The sequence below is a fragment of the Merops nubicus genome, unplaced genomic scaffold (genome assembly GCF_000691845.1).
Source record: "Merops nubicus isolate BGI_N331 unplaced genomic scaffold, ASM69184v1 scaffold10238, whole genome shotgun sequence".
NCBI lineage: Eukaryota > Metazoa > Chordata > Aves > Coraciiformes > Meropidae > Merops > Merops nubicus.
The window spans coordinates 1,988-18,849 of record NW_008626330.1 but is presented as its reverse complement, the minus strand read 5'-3'; the positions used below and the strand labels follow the sequence as shown (position 1 = coordinate 18,849).

Sequence of the window (16,862 nt, the reverse complement as noted above, 5' to 3'; positions counted from 1 at the left end):
ACATACTGTTAATCATACTAGAAAAACCTACAGTCATTTCTTCTCCTCTGTGGTTAACTACAACTATCTAAAATGTGGTACACTTCTGCTTGATAACTTCCAGGCCTGCACCATGCCCACGTCTATCTGCGAGGAAGAGTGTGGAGCATTAAACACTCCCAGCCTGGATAAAAGAGGGTCCAGTGTGAGAGAGTATCAGAGTACACTGCTGAACTCACTTGCCCCATAATTTAGTCCGTACCTAAAGAGTACCATCAATTGTGTTTTCCTCTATCATAGAAGGGGAATTTTGCATGGGTGTACCCATGGCTAAAAAAAAAAAAAACATACAAAAAACCCCCCAAACAAACGGAAAACGCACAGAATAACCAAACCCCAAACTCAAAAACCAACACTGGTCCAAAAAGGAAAACCAGTACCTTCCAGCTGTAATGTAACCAACTTAGCCAAAACTGGCACTTACTTGGTAACGCAAGGAGACTAACATAAGTATGCAGCTTCTCAAAGACTGCAGTCAATCTTTTCATGTCTCTGTGTAGCTCCATATTTCTAGCTCTTAAAGCAGCTGTGCAAAGAGAAGACTCACACTCTTCTTCCAAACTAGGAATATATGAATCATTTTTTTAAAAAGTGAACAATTATCTTTAGCAAGTTCATGAGTTTTGGAGCAGACAACTAGCCTTTTCTACATCTAAAGTCCAAAGCAACACCAGACTAGGAATTTATTTTAGAAAGGTTAACATAGCAGAGTAACATAATAAAAATTACTGTGGGCATGTAATATCTGCAGCCTCGGGAGCTTCAGTCACAAGCCAGGAACAGTTTACACTCGTGGCAAGGAACTGATTGCACCACTTTAAAAACTTTCTCCTTTTGCTTCCTAAGGAGCAGGAGAACAGGTACAAAGAATGAATGAAAGAAGCTTTTCATTTTTCCTTAATCAAAACCTTCTTTTTAACTAGTCATTTGCACTAATAATTCACCTCCCTTCGACCCACTCAGGAAAAAAGATTTTCACTGCACAAGTGATGTGCATCTGGCCAAATTTTACTACACTGCTATACCTACTGCATCATAAATAATCCTTGGACAGAATCAAGAAATTAAGTTTTAGTGTATCACACACAAATAGTATCAATGCTACTGAATAACACAAAAACATTAAAAAATCTGTGCAGCTTTCATTAAAGCCTCACTTGTATTTTAAAGCCTTTTTTTCCACCTCACGTGTTTTTAGCTGTAATGCCCAACTGAAAAAAAAAAAAAAACAAAAAAAACAAAATCACACAAACCAAAAACACAGTCTAAATGCTCAAAATATGGCAGGCAAAAAAACCCCAAGTTCTGACATTTAAGCCAGTGTTTCGAGGGCTGACTTAACATTTGAGTTGTAGATGTTGACAGTGCTGCACACCTGACACTTAGTGCCGTTTTAATGTGATCTATCAGTTCAAAAATACCTTTTTAACTGATAAGGCAGAATCTTTCTTAAAAAGCGTAAGTAGGAAGCTAAGTGTTCTGAGAAGGCCTTCAACTTTACAGCTGTTTCCTGAAAGGAAAAATACACCCTGTAAGTATTTTTGCTCTGTACAAATCTATTTCAATATTAAAAATAAGAAATCTTACCAGGACTGTCACCGTGTCTTCTGTAATGCTCTCAAACAAGTGAAGCACTCCTTCCTCCAGAGGGCGAACATAGGAAGCGTTTTCATGGAGATACTGCGAGAACTGAGCACAGAGAGATTTTAAAATGGTGCTTGCTGAAGGCTCTTGCAGAATGTTTCAAGTTAACAATTGAATGGCTTCTTTAGCAAAGCACCTGTCATCTTAAGTGGTCCCCAGGACGTCAACAATAAGATACAACAGTCAAGTGATGTACAGAGACCTCTTCTACAGGACATAGAAACAGACACCTTGAGGGAAAGTGAGACAAGAGTGAAGACTACAATGGAAGTCCTGGCAAAGCCCCATCCAGGGCTTTGCCACAGCGCCCTACCTCATTTTAACTGCCATGCACCACACACCAAACCCTTGCTTTTTAAGTTTAAATATTCTTGCATTCCTTGCTCAGCTCCATCAAATTAAGGCTAGATTCACGCACCGTTGAGCTACCAGAATAAACTACACTACTGTTGTTTGCCTCTCAGCCCTTGTCCTGTGCATCAGCACAAACGTTTGTACAGCTATGCTGTGTGAAGTATTGAAGAACTACACCCAGTAAAAATTCAGGGCACTTTAGTTTTTATCTGTATCCAGTCCCATTTTCAATGTGCCTCAAAGCACGTCTATGCCAATGTGATGGATGGAGCAGTAGCTAATCAGAGGGAGGACTCTTGCTTTCAAGATCTATGACAGGTTTGGCCAGTTATAAAACTCTGGCCTCATAAAACTGCCTTTGTTTAAAATCACTTAAGTAAATTCTGTGACTAATTTCAGCTTCAAAGAAAGCATACCTGAGAAAAAAGGTGTTTACTCTTACACACAATCAAAATATAACAGTATCATCAGCTTTCAGTTTTGATACCACGGTAGTACAAAAAGCTTTTTCCCCCAGATTGGCATAGGTAATCAAACATGATTTTGGTTTGTGGTTTCTGTTTTTAATTTTTTTTTTTTTCATTTTACCCCACAGAAAGATACTTTCACCTTTGATTTATAGCACAATAGTAGCTAAGGAACCCAGGCAAATAGGGTATGAGAAATTTTAATTATTTCTCGTGTTATTACAGTGCAGTAACACAGTGTTAACAAGAAGAGAGAGATGCCAAGCTCTCATTCATGCATGCACAAATCTAGACAGATTTAGGAATTCTCCCTAATTCCAAGGAGGAAGAAACACATGCAGAATGCTCCTGACTTGTGTTGCAAGAGAGAAGACTGGAGTTATGTGGCACAATGCTGAAGACCCAGCAGAACCCAGCAATCCAATACTTAAAGAGAAAAGGAATACTTGAACCTGGAAGGGAATTGTCCACATCTACTTTGAGTGTTTGGTGGGGAAAATAGCTCGAAAGCGCCAGACAAGACCTGGAGTTGGGGAAAAATAAATCAGTGCAAGTGTGCTAAGCCTCTACTTGACACTTGTCTCATTTTCTGTACCACATTATGGGGAGGTTTTTGAACCACTCAGTGGAAGAGCTAAGATCATACTGAGAACACTTGCCAAGCGAATAGATAAATTAACAAAAAATACAGGAGCAACAGCAGCTTCAGCAAGTGATGAAAGATGTTTCATCGCTGGAAAATCAGGACAAAAGCTCTGAGAGGTAGCATGCACCAAGGCAATTAGGTCATGAATATACAATGGGGCAGACTAGACTACAAGAGATATAATTATGAAAACAAAGCCCGAATTATGGAATCAGAGTCAATTATCAGGAAAGAAGAATCAAATTACAGTGCTGATTAATTTGCATGTTTCAGCTGTATGAAAGCACTTCTCTGCTGAAAAGAAGCGTTAACCAGGACATTACCCAAAAAAAAATGCCTGAGAAGCAGTGTCTAAGAAACCTGATTTTATTCCCTTTGTGTAAACTGCAGTAGTGTCTCTAGAATCCAATCACCACACTGGGCCATGTAAACAAGGAGACTGTTACTGTCCCAAAGAATCCGGATGATGACAGAGCCACAGTTTTGACAAGAAGAGTGTGACAGTTGGACTGTGTTTGCTGGCAGGGGCAAGAAAATGTTGTTCTCAAACTAAGATCTATGCTGAATCTCTGGGAAGTGTATTCTTGATTCAAATAGTTGAAACAACTGAGAAGGTAAATAGAGTGGGATTTACCTAGAGAACAAACATCTTTGCAAGCGTATTTCCTGCCTGCAAAGAGACTAAAGGAAGTCTTCCCAAGAACAGGAAAGTTTTGTGATAAGTTAACACTGCCACTACATGCACTGCAGCCATTTGATGAATGCAAATCACGTCCACCTCAGTAGCTTAACTCTGAGCCATACAAACTACTAAACTGAAATCAGTCTGAATCAGAAAATGCTGTCATGCAGCAACTTAAATGTACGTAGGTCCATTTGCACCATGAAGTCAACAACTCTGATGTTAAAGCAGTTTTATTCTGAAGCATACATATATGGATCCCCAAACAAATTCTCGTGCACAAAGTTCTTTTCTATGCTTCATGGCATAGAAAGTCAAAAGATGCAGTTTAAAAGCTCTGAATTCTGCTCTCAGAAAAGTCCTCCCATGGAGTTGCACAGAAGGCAGTCAGGTTTCTTGTCATAATTTCAGCCTGATTTTCAGAGATGAAGTTTCAGAATGCTTAGAGGAAAGGTCTTTACACAAATAGCACCCAATCAAGTTACAAAGTTGTTTTTTGACAAGGGAACAGAGTCCAAGTTCTCTCCTTCATAAGCCTACCCTACAGCCAGTTCCTGTCACATTATAAACACTTTAAACACAAGACCTTCTGTCTCAACATCTCCCATGCCCCAGTGCATTAAGACAAACACCTATTTAGCAGTGCAGTATCCAAAATAAGTCAGCCGAACTTTTGACAAATGCACTTTAGTTTAGCACTTAAAAAGCAAAGCCTTGATTTGACTATCACATTGCTCTTGTAGCAGAGGCACAGGGGAAAAGGATTCTCTGCAGCTACACCTTCACCCACGTTCAGAGAACTCACCCAGTAGAAAAGACTTCTCATGCAGGAGAAGCTACCTCTGAGGAACACACTCATACCGCTCCAGTAAAGGAGGCAGAAGTTTGCATCACTACGATTATTCACTCATGAAAGTCTACATAACTGAACATACTTGCAGCTGAAATCTGTAAGCTTTACCTTTTGATTTAAGGGTGATATGGTGTCTGTTGCAGAATCAACAGGAAAGATCTGTACCTTCTGCTCAGTATACGTGTGGAAGTTCAGAAGAGCTGTTACAAGTTCTTGAACAAATGCCAGCGCCTGGCCAGCGAGGTCTCGCAACTTCAACTGTAAAGACAGGTAGAAAATTATTGTATTTGACATGTATCTATTTATTTTTAAAAATTCTATGGGTGGATACACAAATTTGTTGTCAATTATTTCTTTCTTGTTAATAGTTCAGCCTAAAAAACACAGCAGCAATTATCTTTGACTTGATTTTTAAAGGTTATGAATAAACTACAATGGGATACAGAAGGGCATGTTTTTCTCTAGTGGCCAAGTGTGTTTATTTCATACAACAGGTGGTGCTTCACCTCTGCTGCAGTTCTTAAAATACAGGCCAAATCAACGCTTTGAGGTGAGTACAATTATACAAACCATCTTTGAAATTAACATTTCTAAAAACCAATAGATTCATTGCTGACAACAGCTCATTCCTTTCAGTGTGTCGATAGTGAGACATTTTTAACACCTGGTTGTAAGACAACCTAACTTTAATTAGTAAAAACCAATCATGTTTTCTCTCAGAACAAAAGGTATCTGCTTCTCTAACCAGTTTACACTCAATTCTTATTCTCCCACCCAGACTGAACTGAGCTGCTGCTCATGAATAAAGCTGTTCTTTGGCTCTGGTGCAGTAGGAAGGTATCCAAAAAATTAATCTCAAATGGAACGTTCTGAAAAAGCAAAGGCAACACAGAATAAAACTACACTTGTGATTTACAGAGGAGAGAATAAGCTAAGAATGACTTATCCTTCAGAGTTGTATCCCTAATGCTTCAGTGGAGCGTTAAATCAACTGAATCTTGATTATGGATTGGGAATAGTGGCAAGTAATTAACGTGATCATGATACTCAGTTTGTGTATGTTAATTAGCTATGCAAGGAAGGAAAACAGACAATATTTCTGTTTTGTTGTCCTTTACACTGCAGCCTGTGCTACTACACTAGGATTTTGCCCCCATTGGCAAAGCTAGTCATAAAAATCTGTCGTGGAACACTTTCAAGACTGTGTATCTTGAAGCACAAGTCTGGCTGACATACTGCTAGCAGCAAACAGAGGGAGAAACTCTCCACACAGTATTTCAGGTTTTTCTTATAAGTCAGCAGTAGGGTGATTTAAGCTACTTCCATCACAAAACTGGACAGGAGGTCACCTGTTCTCACAGCAGACATAGTAAGAAGGTCTCGCTACAGGCACTTCTGGAGAAGTAGAAAGCAGCTATTTGAAGTCTTTCTAGAGTGACATCTGAATGCACTAACTTGAAGGTTTGGGACATACCATACAAGCAAAGAGAAAAAACAGAGTGCTGTGGAGCCCATCCTCAGTGGTAGCAAAACAGGAGAATTCTGACTGAATCAACGTACTCAATTTACTACTGTAAAAAGTCTTAATGTATTTAGCTATCCACAGAAAAATAAAGCTCATTTTTTAATATCAAGTAAACCACATTCCTAAGGGAATTGATGGAATTACAGTAATGAACAGAAACTCTTTTATAAAAAAAAGATTTAAATTAATACAGGTGATTTGGCTGCCAGAGATGTTTTGGTAAGAAATATCCCATTAAAATGTAACAAAACCATGCAGAATTCTCAAAGGTACACTAGTGACAAATAATGTTAACTAAAACGGTATTCTAGCAGACACACCAATACGCAGTTCACAAATGCAAAAATTCTTTTAAAACCTACTTGCCATGCTTTTCAGAAAGGCATGCCTGAGTTAATACCTGCAGTGACCATCAGCCAGTGGTCAGTGATCAGCTCCAGTGAAGCAAGATGGGCAGACAACTTGGCTCCTCGACATGAGAACAGTATAGACTACCTTTTGAAAAGCACAGAGGCTCTGTGGACAGAAAGTCCCTTGGAATATTATGGTAGTAGTTAAGACAGGCTACCTTATGACATCTCAAGTCACTAAAATAACTGGTTTCATTCATTAGCTGTGTATAACATTGTATCCTTACATATGAAGCCACAAGAAGTCCTTACCTGGTATCTTCTGTTGTGTAATGGTACATTCAGAGCATTGTATCGATTAGATCCTACAGGACAAAAAAACTGGGTTATATGCCCTTATTAAATCATGAGTTTATAAGAGACATTTATTGGTAAACAGCAATTTTATTTAAATATAAAATTCCATTACAGTAATATTACAGTTCATGTAGGTAATGCTAACTAAAAAGATACAATCAATTGGCTTCGACAAAGCAAGACTAAACATCCTCCCTTAGGAACTTGCTACTGTGACCATATGGAGAAAAAGCACCTCCATACTTGCCTCAGATTTTAAGCGAAATGTAACCATCTCAACACCCCAAATTTGATAGCTAAGAGCAGAATCCTCATGCCCAGAAGAACACTATTCAGTACTAACATGAGCAAAAATCTTTAAAAAAAATTAAACAAAACCCTTAAGGAATTCAAGATGATCTTAAAATTTCAGTTATATCCCAGGGACTGTCAAGTAAGATTAATATTTTTTTAATGATTTGCACACTTAAAAGGAGGTCCTGTACGTACTTGATTTTTTGATTATTTAGGATAAGATGTACTCTCCACATATTTCAGCATTCTGTTCCAGTCACAGAGCAACTAGAATGATTATTCAATTACAACTGAGCACATTTTTTAAAGATGTAGAGAGATATTTGCACCTAGAGAACAGCTTCCAAAGTCTTACAGATTTAAAAGCGATAACATCCAGACTCAAATGGAATAAAATCCACTTTAGTTTTCCTTTGCATGCAAATTTAATTTACAGCTTTTCATTCCTTTGTATCATTCACATTTGGCAATTAACACATAGGGAGAGGTAGTTGTATTCAGAATGAAAAAAAAAAAAAAATCTGTAAAAAATTACCAAATCCTATTTCTAAGTAAATGCTTCAGGCAAACTTTGTAACCTTTCTACTCTCAAAAAAAGATACTTAGAAGACGAGTCATATTACTATTACTGAAACTGAAGCCAGCTGCTAGTTACACTTAAAACCAAGTAGAGCTGGAATCCATAGCAGACAAATATTTCCTGACTTTCTGTTATTCTATTACTAAAAGACCTGCCCACCGTTTTCTACATAAGCAAAACCAGTATGCTATGGCAGCTGAGTGAGCAGATAAATTGTGTGCATCAAAGTTCTCACTCCAGTGATAACCACCTGGAAATAAAAAAAGTCAACTCATCTAAAGAAGCCAGAGAAGTAGAAAACAGGCAGCAGATGCCAGGCCAAGTGATCTTTGCAGAAGGAAAGAGATGAGAAGGACATCAAATCAAGGTACCAACTGCTAAGTATAACATGCTGTATGAGAGTCAATATTTACCAAGAGATGATCTGGTGTTTCTAAGACAGGACTCACTGGATTGCCCACCCAGTGGAGAACTGAGAAGGGTTACCCCTACAGCACCCACCAGACCAGCTTTTAGAGAACCTAAGGCTATTCAAAACACTATAATTAGGTTTTAAACTTAATGAAAAAATGCAAAAGCTACAAATAAAACCTACCTTAAATTAAACAGCTTGTTTTCACATCCCTGCTCCTTTCCTACCACTTTCAGCTTTTTTTGCTATTCAAGGCCCTCCTAATCTGCCAGAAGACAACAGACTCCTGCCTGCCCAAGCACAACCTCATGATCAAGCTGTTTATGAAGGCGCTCAGTACACAGAACTGATCTGGCACACACTGGCTGATTCTTGTACTAAAGCAGTGCAAAGGCTGAGCAATCCTAACTTCACAGCATACCCTGCACATCAGTTTATCTAGCAGCAGTTGGAAAGGAAGCAGAAAATAAAAAGGTTTGCTTCTAATAAGAGTCCCCAAATTCAAAGGATCTCCCCTCCCCAAAAAAAGATGAATGAATCTCAGGCAAACCATGGATAAAAATTAGTCTGAGTGCTCTCTGATCAGGCATGAGACATGCTGACAGACTTCCCACTAAGTGCAGACCATTACTGATGCAATGCCTCATTAAGTCAACATCTCTGCAGCCACCAGTTTATCCCCATCTTAACTTACTGTAACACTTGAATATATCCTACCAAGAAAACAGTCTTTGAAATGAGCAACTAAAGAAATCTGTGGAGAAACAAGTAAGTTGACAGTGTTCCTTCATCTTTTACAATATTCTGTGAAAACTAAGCAAGACAATCAGCAAATTACTCAAAAGCCTTCAAAAGTTTTAATTATCATTATATATATAAAAACATAAAAACTTGATATTTTAAGATCACTGAACAAGACTAAGATAAATATTAAGGAATACTTATTACATTTATGTCCAAATGTCTGTTCAGATGTCCAACATTTCTTACAGCTACTAAATTTTAAATCATAAGGAGTACTTCCTCCAGACGGATACCCCAAATTAAACAAGAAACCCAGACCAAAGCCATACGTACTTGTGTCATTAAAAGGTACTTTCTCATTGATTATGCATAGAGATTCTTCCAGTCTACTGCCCAAAGCTGCTTGAAGATTCTTTAACTGCTGCTGGCTAAATAACAAAAAAGACAAACGAAAAACCACACGTGCACAAATTGTAAACCTTTAAATTTTAATCCGTATTGCCAACACCACAGCTCACCACAGACATCCCTTGAGAGTAAAAGTATCTGTATCTTTCTAGAAGTTAGATATTGTCTAGAAGACAATAGGAATTAATTTTCCTCCTACATGTCACGTTTAATACACACCATGTTTTAATCCCTAACAGAGGCAGTGAATGATGCCATACATTGTTGTAAATCATAAATTCCATTCTTGAGAAGCTCAGCTTACTTCAGAGTTCATCTTCACATTTTCCAATTCTGCAATTACTGTATTAGCTATATGAAGGCATTATTTTCTACCGGAATTTGAATGCGAATGAGAAAGGGTCTTTAAATTATTTACTACATATCTGATGCAGTACTCCAAAATGCAAGTAGTGAGTCGTCAATAATTCAGTTAACTATCTCATATCACTATTAAAAATACCTCACAAGCCTTCCAAAGCCCCATATTTACATCCTGCTATGATGCAGCCCATTTCCACAAGACCTGGCAATTATGTTTCAGATGCATTCCCAAGTGATGTTTCTCTAGATCTGCTTCACTTGCATTTGATTGTGTGTGTAGATGTGAATCTCAGTTATTAAGCTGGCTAATATCACTAATTCTTGAAATGAACAGTTACATATTCCAGCATTACACACATACACCAACAAACCTCACTGCACACTGATTCAGACCAAATTCCACACCTTACCCAAATTATGTCCCCAAAATCTTCATTGTTTTGCTTCCTGTTTCACATCTAGAACTTCTGCACGTATAGTGGAGGGTGGGGGAAGGTGTCAAAGTGACAGTTTTTTCCTTTTTTACAAAAACATTTGATACGTGGAAGTTTATTACGACTAACAAGGAAAAAGAATCCAAACTAGACAAGCAAGCTATGAAGACACTTCCAATAGGTAGCTCATGCACTTCAACGATTTTTTTTTTTTTCTGGAAAAGCCGCTCCAAAATTAAATACAAACTGTACGGCATGAACTGCAGTAACATTGGGCATGACAGAAAAACTTGAGACAAACTGCAAGAGTATGGATGTTTCCTGAAGGTAGGGAGGCTCTGCAGAGGGATCTGGACAGTCTGGATTGATGGGCTGAAGTCAATGAGATGAGGTTCAAGAAGGGCAAGTGCTGGGTCCTGCACTTGGGCCACAACAACCCCAGGCAACACCAAAGGCTTGGGAAAAAGCTGCCTGGCAGAGAAGGACCTGAGGGTGCTGGTGGTCAGCTGGCTGAACATGAGCCAGCAGTGTGCCCAGCTGGCCAAGAAGGCAAACAGCATCCTGGCCTGGATCAAAAACAGGGTGGCCAGGAGGAGTAGGGAAGTGATTGTGCCCCTCTACTCAGCACTGGTGAGGCTGCACCTTGAACACTGTGTTGTTTTGGGCCCCTCACTACATGAAGGACATTGAGGTGCTGAAGAGTGTCCTAAGAAAGGCAATGAAGCTGGTGAGGAGTCTAGAGAACAAGTCTCATGAGGAACAGCTGAGGAAACTGGGGTTATTTCACCCGGAGAAAAGCAGGCTCAGGGGAGACCTTATCAGCCTGTACAACTCCCTGAAAGGAGGCTGTAGTGAGGTGGAGGTCAGTCTCTTCTCCCAGGTAACAAGTGACAGGACAAGAGGAAACAGCCTCCAGTTGCTCTAGTGAAGGTTTAGGTTGGGCATGAGGAAAAATTTCTTCACAGGAAGGGCTGTCAAGCATTGGAACAGACTGCCCAGGGAAGTGGTGGAGTCACCATCTCTGGATGGCCAATTTCTCATAATGGCATTAACTACTCAGTCACAGAATGTGACATACAAGCTCTGAGCTGCATAGTAGCTGATCAGGACTACACTGTTTTTCAAACACCACAAAAAAAGCTAACAGCAGCAAAACAAAGCTTTTGTCTTCATTTGCAAGTCATTCTTAGTGAAACCCTGACTTGGATTAGAGGACATTTACTGGAATTCAAATGTCTTTGCATGAATCCAAACAATTTAACTACAAACTTCAAGGTTACCATCTGAAAGAAGAAAGTCTTCATCTGACCAATCACTATGGATTTTATCCACTACTTATAAGATCTAGACTGCACATATCTTTAAAATGCACCTTAATAACAATCTTCAGAGTACTGCACCCTAATTTGATTCAGCCCACCGTTCTCAGCTTCTTCCCATTTTCTACAACTTGTCTTCAAGACAATGAAGGTATTCCAAAACTTACATTCCAATATGCAAGTGGTGAGTTGTCAGTAATTCAGTTAGTCACGCGACTAATAGAAATACTAACTGTATAACTAATAATTTGTATTCCATACAATGCTTCAACAAAAACTTTCAAAAATAAAATCCTAGCTGAGCATGTTATACCTGAAGCAAAAGTGATTGTTCTAGAAGCTTTTGGGGTGGAAGGGGATTTTTGGAAACTCCCTTCAGTTGGTTGTCTCAGCATACCTTACGCAAGCTTTGTTTTTAGAAACAGTTTGTAAAAACTCACCTATCTTTGTTCCATGCAAGTTCAGTAGTTTCTTTATATAGCATTCCATTACAAATAAATTTTTCAAGGTTTCACCAACTTTACAGCTACTTAAAACAGTCTGGCAAAACTGCTCCTACTGAAAGCCAAATCTGTGGAACTGAATGTCTATCTACACACTCAGCAGAAGGAAAAGGGGTCTGACCTGCATGGACCCCGCACGGTCTTGATGTTAAACTTTTTATCAAAGTCTTTTTCTTTTCTTTCCTCTTTTTTTAAGGTATTACTCTTTAAAAACAATCCAGTTAATCTTTTACAGCAGTTATGTCTTTAAATCAATTTTTCATTGTATTAAATAAAAGCACTTACCATTCTTCGGTTCGAAGCCTACAGTCCTTAGCTTCTCTTTCTAGTGTCTGAGACTTGATCTTTATGCAAGAAGATAATCCCACAATGTAAGTACTGACACAGCAAGACATTTCATTTCAAAACTTTTCAGACTTGCAAGTAATAGAAAAAACCGCTTACTTCTAATTTGGCTTTATCGTTCTGCAGCTTCTCTATGGTATCCGTGTACCTCCTTGTTAAGCTGTCCACCACAGCCTGGTGCTGGGCAGCGTCAGTTTCCAGAACCTCCAGCCGAGTTCTCAGCTCTGCTTCTAAACGTTTGTGCTGCTCATCTGCTTCGAAGAACTAGAAGAAAAGCAGAGCTCACATGAAAGCTTCATTTTACTACACAATCTAGTCCTATGAGTTACACCAATTTAATTAGACAGTGCAGATTAAAAACTAGTTCTCAGGCAAATACAAACTTCATTATGACATTTACAGAGAAAAGATTCAGGAACAAAGTACTTTGTGTTTATTAGAGTTTTGTAGTACCAAGCATTCCTTAAATATATTACTGATTAATAGCAGAGACCTGAAAAATTAAACCTGAGCTGTAAGGTTTATCTCAAGTTTTCTAAAGGTCAAGTGAAATGCATTCTATTTTGTTAAAATAACTCCTGACTTAATTGTGGCAACTTCCAGAAAATATATTAAGCTTTACGGCAATTCTAAAACGGTAAACTAAAAAGCTTCCAGCCAGTACCAAGTAAATGGCTATTTTCAGTAGAGTGGCTAAATGTCACCAAGGTTAAACATCTAAATGGGAACACATGCATTATGTGAGTTATACCACACATCATCTCAAGCACCTGAAGTCAAAATTTGCCCAGAGAACATCTTCACAGAAAAGCTATCTGATCTCATGTACTGGTTAGTAGACAACTAAGTTTCTAAACTCACTAGTTTTCAGAGGGCACTTTTATTTTCTCAAACTTTGTTCACGTGGGACATTTTCTCAACTATAAAGAAAGGCTAAAGAAGTTTCACTCACGAGTATATGTAGTCGTTCATTCTCTTCTATCTTCTTTTGAAGATCTTCATTGAAGACACTTTTCTGCTCTTGACTCAACTGAGATGAGGATTCTGCACTTTTCTAAAAGAAAAAGTGCATTCATTATCTCCAGGTCTCTGGAAGTATCCCAAAGCCCATCCCCAAGGTTATGAAAACACCTCCCATTGCCAATTCCCAGCAGAGCCACACGAGTGTATTTAATCTTCCCTGCATTGACTAACACATCAAAAGGGACACATACTGCACACAGCATGAGCCTAAAGAATCATAAAATACGTTGAGTAGGAAGGGACCTCAAAAGGTCCAAACCCACTACAGTCAGCAGGGACATCCCCAACTAGATCAGGTTGCTCACAGCCCCATCAAGTCTGACCTTGAATGCCTCCAGGGATGGGGCCTCCACCACTTCTCTGGGCAGCCTGTTCCAGTGCTTCACCACTCTCACAGTAAAGAACTTCCTCCTAATGTCCAATCTAAATCTACCCTACTCAAGTTTAAAACCATTGCCCCTCATCCTGTCATGACATGCCAGTGACCAGTCTTTCTCCACCTCTCCTGTAGGCACCTTCAGGTACTGGAAGGCCACCATAAAGGTCTCTCTGGAGCCTTCTCTTTCAGGCTGAACAACCCCAGTTCTCTCAGCCTGTCTGCATAGGAGAGGTGCTCCATCCCTATGATCATTTTTGTGGCCCTCCTCTGGACCTGCTCCAACAGTTCCCTGTCCCTCCTGTGTTGAAGGCTCCAGAGTTGGACACAGTACTCCAGGTGAGGTCTCACCAGAGCAGAGGGGCAGGATCACCTCTCTTGATCTGCTGGCCACGCTTCTATTGATGCAGCCCAGGATACAGTTGGCCTTCCGGATAAAGACAGCACTTTTTCCTTCAGGCCATTGCTGCTGTAGAGTAGCAGAACAGCAACCCAGTGAGGACTAAGGGAAGCCTCTACTCAGGCATCACAGTCACAGGCACACCAAACTGCCTGTGTGCCCAGGTGCCCATCTGATGCCATTTGTACCCTGCATGACCCCACAGTCAGTAACACGAAACCCTAGGCACACAGGCCATTCTGGTGTGGTAGCCATGTGTAGGGCACTTCTGCCCCCACCAGCTGTCCAAGTGTAAGCTGCTCTGGTCTCAGCAGGGACCAGGAATCACCACTGGAACCCCACAGTGGGCCATAGCATGAGGTGGCACTGGAAAACACAGGGACTTCACGTGCACCAACTCCCCTGAGAATACAGACATCTCTCTACCAACTGGTTCCTCATTTTCCACACATTTTGTCTTTTACCACCAGTGAATCCCACACTGCTTCTCTGCTCTACCACACAGCTGAACAAAGGTAGTACCATCACCAATCAGTGGGGAAACTGTCTACATTTAAACACTGCACCAAATTTCAAGTTCCCGGGACAGCTAAGCCACCTCTGCATTTGATGTCAGCCTATGAACTGCAGCATCTAAGATACTGGCATATGTTCCTTCTAAAAGGATTCAGACACCTGAATTTTATCTATTTTCAGATGTGATTTACATGGTTTCCAAATAGCAAATCTTCTGAACTAAAGGTGACATGGAGTTTAGTGGGGTTGTGTTTGATACAATGTGTACTCAGTGAGGTCCGACAGGAAAAACTAAAAGGAACATAATTAAAAGGCAGCACAAACACTTCTTAAAAAACACAGAACTGTGTCTTTTGACAGCTGAACAGGAAATAAAGTCAGTGGCAATGGTTTGCAAAGCTACTCAAGCCAGGCTGAGGCCCTTCAAAATTTGGACACATGTCTAGTGAAGCACTAAGTTATATAACATGAAATAAAAGAACAGAAGGGTCAAACTGCATTTTGAAGAACAATCTACTATGGTGTGTGAATAATGTAAGCCAGAGGTACTACGCTTGTTAAGGAGCTGGATAGCACAAAAAAAATGCATAAGAACTTAGAGAAGAAGTAAGATGATCATATTACTAATCAGTTGAATGATTTCTTTCTTGTCAGTCTTGATAGCTACAGCATTTTGGAAGCTAACCAAAAAGAGAAGATGACAGTAATTAAGAGGAAGGTAGCAAAGGATGTCTGAGAATTATCCAAGTTCAGACACACCAGCCCTGGAATTCTGATGTTACCTACAGACAACACAACTAATCATAGACAGAAGATGGTATAACCAGGTTTAGTCAGCAAGCATTTGGCAAAGAAAGATCCCAGTACAGGAATTACCCTGTCATTCTGAAGTAATGTATGGAGTAGCAGCTAAAAATCGAGTTCAGGGCACTTGACAAGATTCACATAAGAACTGACTATCAAAAGCTACACTGACAGACTGAAGAGTTAAACATCCACATCAAAACTGCAAAGCAAGGAGGTGAGGATAGGAAATGAGGGGAGGTCAGTTTTCTTCATAGCAGCAGACTAATCAAAGAGCTCCAAGATCTTTCCCAGCTTTTTGAACACTTAAATAACTGGAAAAGGGAAATAGCAATTCAGTATCAGTCAGCTGATGCACTAGAAAGAAGACTACATTACTACTCAGCATATAGTGTATGTACCAACACTTATTTTGTGGTTATTTTCACTAATATCAGTTTGTAACAAGCTCTGACAAAAACATTCAGCTCAACCCTTCAAACAAAGCAACTACTGCTAGAAATCAAGATAAGACATTGACAGGTGAAAAGCAGACATTGCTAAACAAGTTTTTTTTGCCTTTAGCACACACTTTGTTCTTCTTGCCCCTAGCTTCACTTAATGCAAGTTCATCTTGAAGTAGCTCCACCCGCTTGGCAAGCTGCTGATTTCGAAAGGTCAAGCTGTCCATTTCTTGTTGCAGTTTTCTCAGTGATTGATCCTTCATCTTCAGTTGCTCCTGAGTGACCAACAAGTTTTAAAATTAAAAACTTTCACATATGCTTTTAATAAAAGAATCACATCTAAAAGAACATAATAAAATTGCTTTCTTCACTATTTGAACACTGAAGAGCCAAAAAGTATTGCTTTTACCTAAAAAAAACCAACATATTTGGCCTGTAAGTTAATCGCCAAAAAGCAGCCTTCCACTTTTAGAAAGCCTGCACCAATCAAAAGCAATGAAGTGCAGTTGCAGAACAGAAAGTCTCCTACTAAATCAAATTCCTTCTTTATTCTCTTAATCACAATACTTTGAGTAAAAAGCATTCCTATATATATATATTTTTACAATTTAATACATCTGACATGAACAGTTTTTAGAGGTTACCTTCAGAGAAGCAGAGTTTGCTTGCTCATCTACAACACCTTTTTTCAGTACTTGGTTCTGAGCTCGAAGCTGAAAAATAAGAAATTCCAATAACTATGCAAGACAAAGTAATAAATAAAAGCCATTTGTTAGAACATGCATAGATCATCATATCCTCTCAAAAGAGCAACAGATTAATACTTGAAAAAGCATGTACAAGTAGATATTAGCAATACCAGGCTGAAAAAAGTATCCGATTCATCCCCTGAAATGCCAAGAAACAAGAACTTGTTTTACCATCTGAGTACTTTGGTCAAATAGAACATATTTCTTTTTATATATTTTTGAAGATTACTTA

General features: G+C 39.2%; 1 protein-coding gene across 1 annotated transcript in view; it reads right to left on the bottom strand.

Annotated features, from left to right (window-relative positions):
* PPP1R21 (protein phosphatase 1, regulatory subunit 21) overlaps nt 1–16,592 on the bottom strand; it is a 33,189-nt gene extending 16,597 nt beyond the window's left edge. The window contains exons 1-11 of the mRNA XM_008945959.1: nt 16,526–16,592; nt 16,010–16,156; nt 13,272–13,373; nt 12,419–12,583; nt 12,260–12,318; nt 9,281–9,375; nt 6,873–6,925; nt 4,794–4,943; nt 1,627–1,728; nt 1,461–1,549; nt 464–600 (exon numbers count right to left, since the gene is read on the bottom strand). Coding sequence (XP_008944207.1) covers nt 464–600; nt 1,461–1,549; nt 1,627–1,728; nt 4,794–4,943; nt 6,873–6,925; nt 9,281–9,375; nt 12,260–12,318; nt 12,419–12,583; nt 13,272–13,373; nt 16,010–16,144 — 1,087 coding nt within the window. The 5' untranslated portion in view covers nt 16,145–16,156; nt 16,526–16,592. The remainder of the gene's footprint in view (nt 1–463; nt 601–1,460; nt 1,550–1,626; nt 1,729–4,793; nt 4,944–6,872; nt 6,926–9,280; nt 9,376–12,259; nt 12,319–12,418; nt 12,584–13,271; nt 13,374–16,009; nt 16,157–16,525) is intronic.
* Nucleotides 16,593–16,862: the final 270 nt, after the last annotated feature.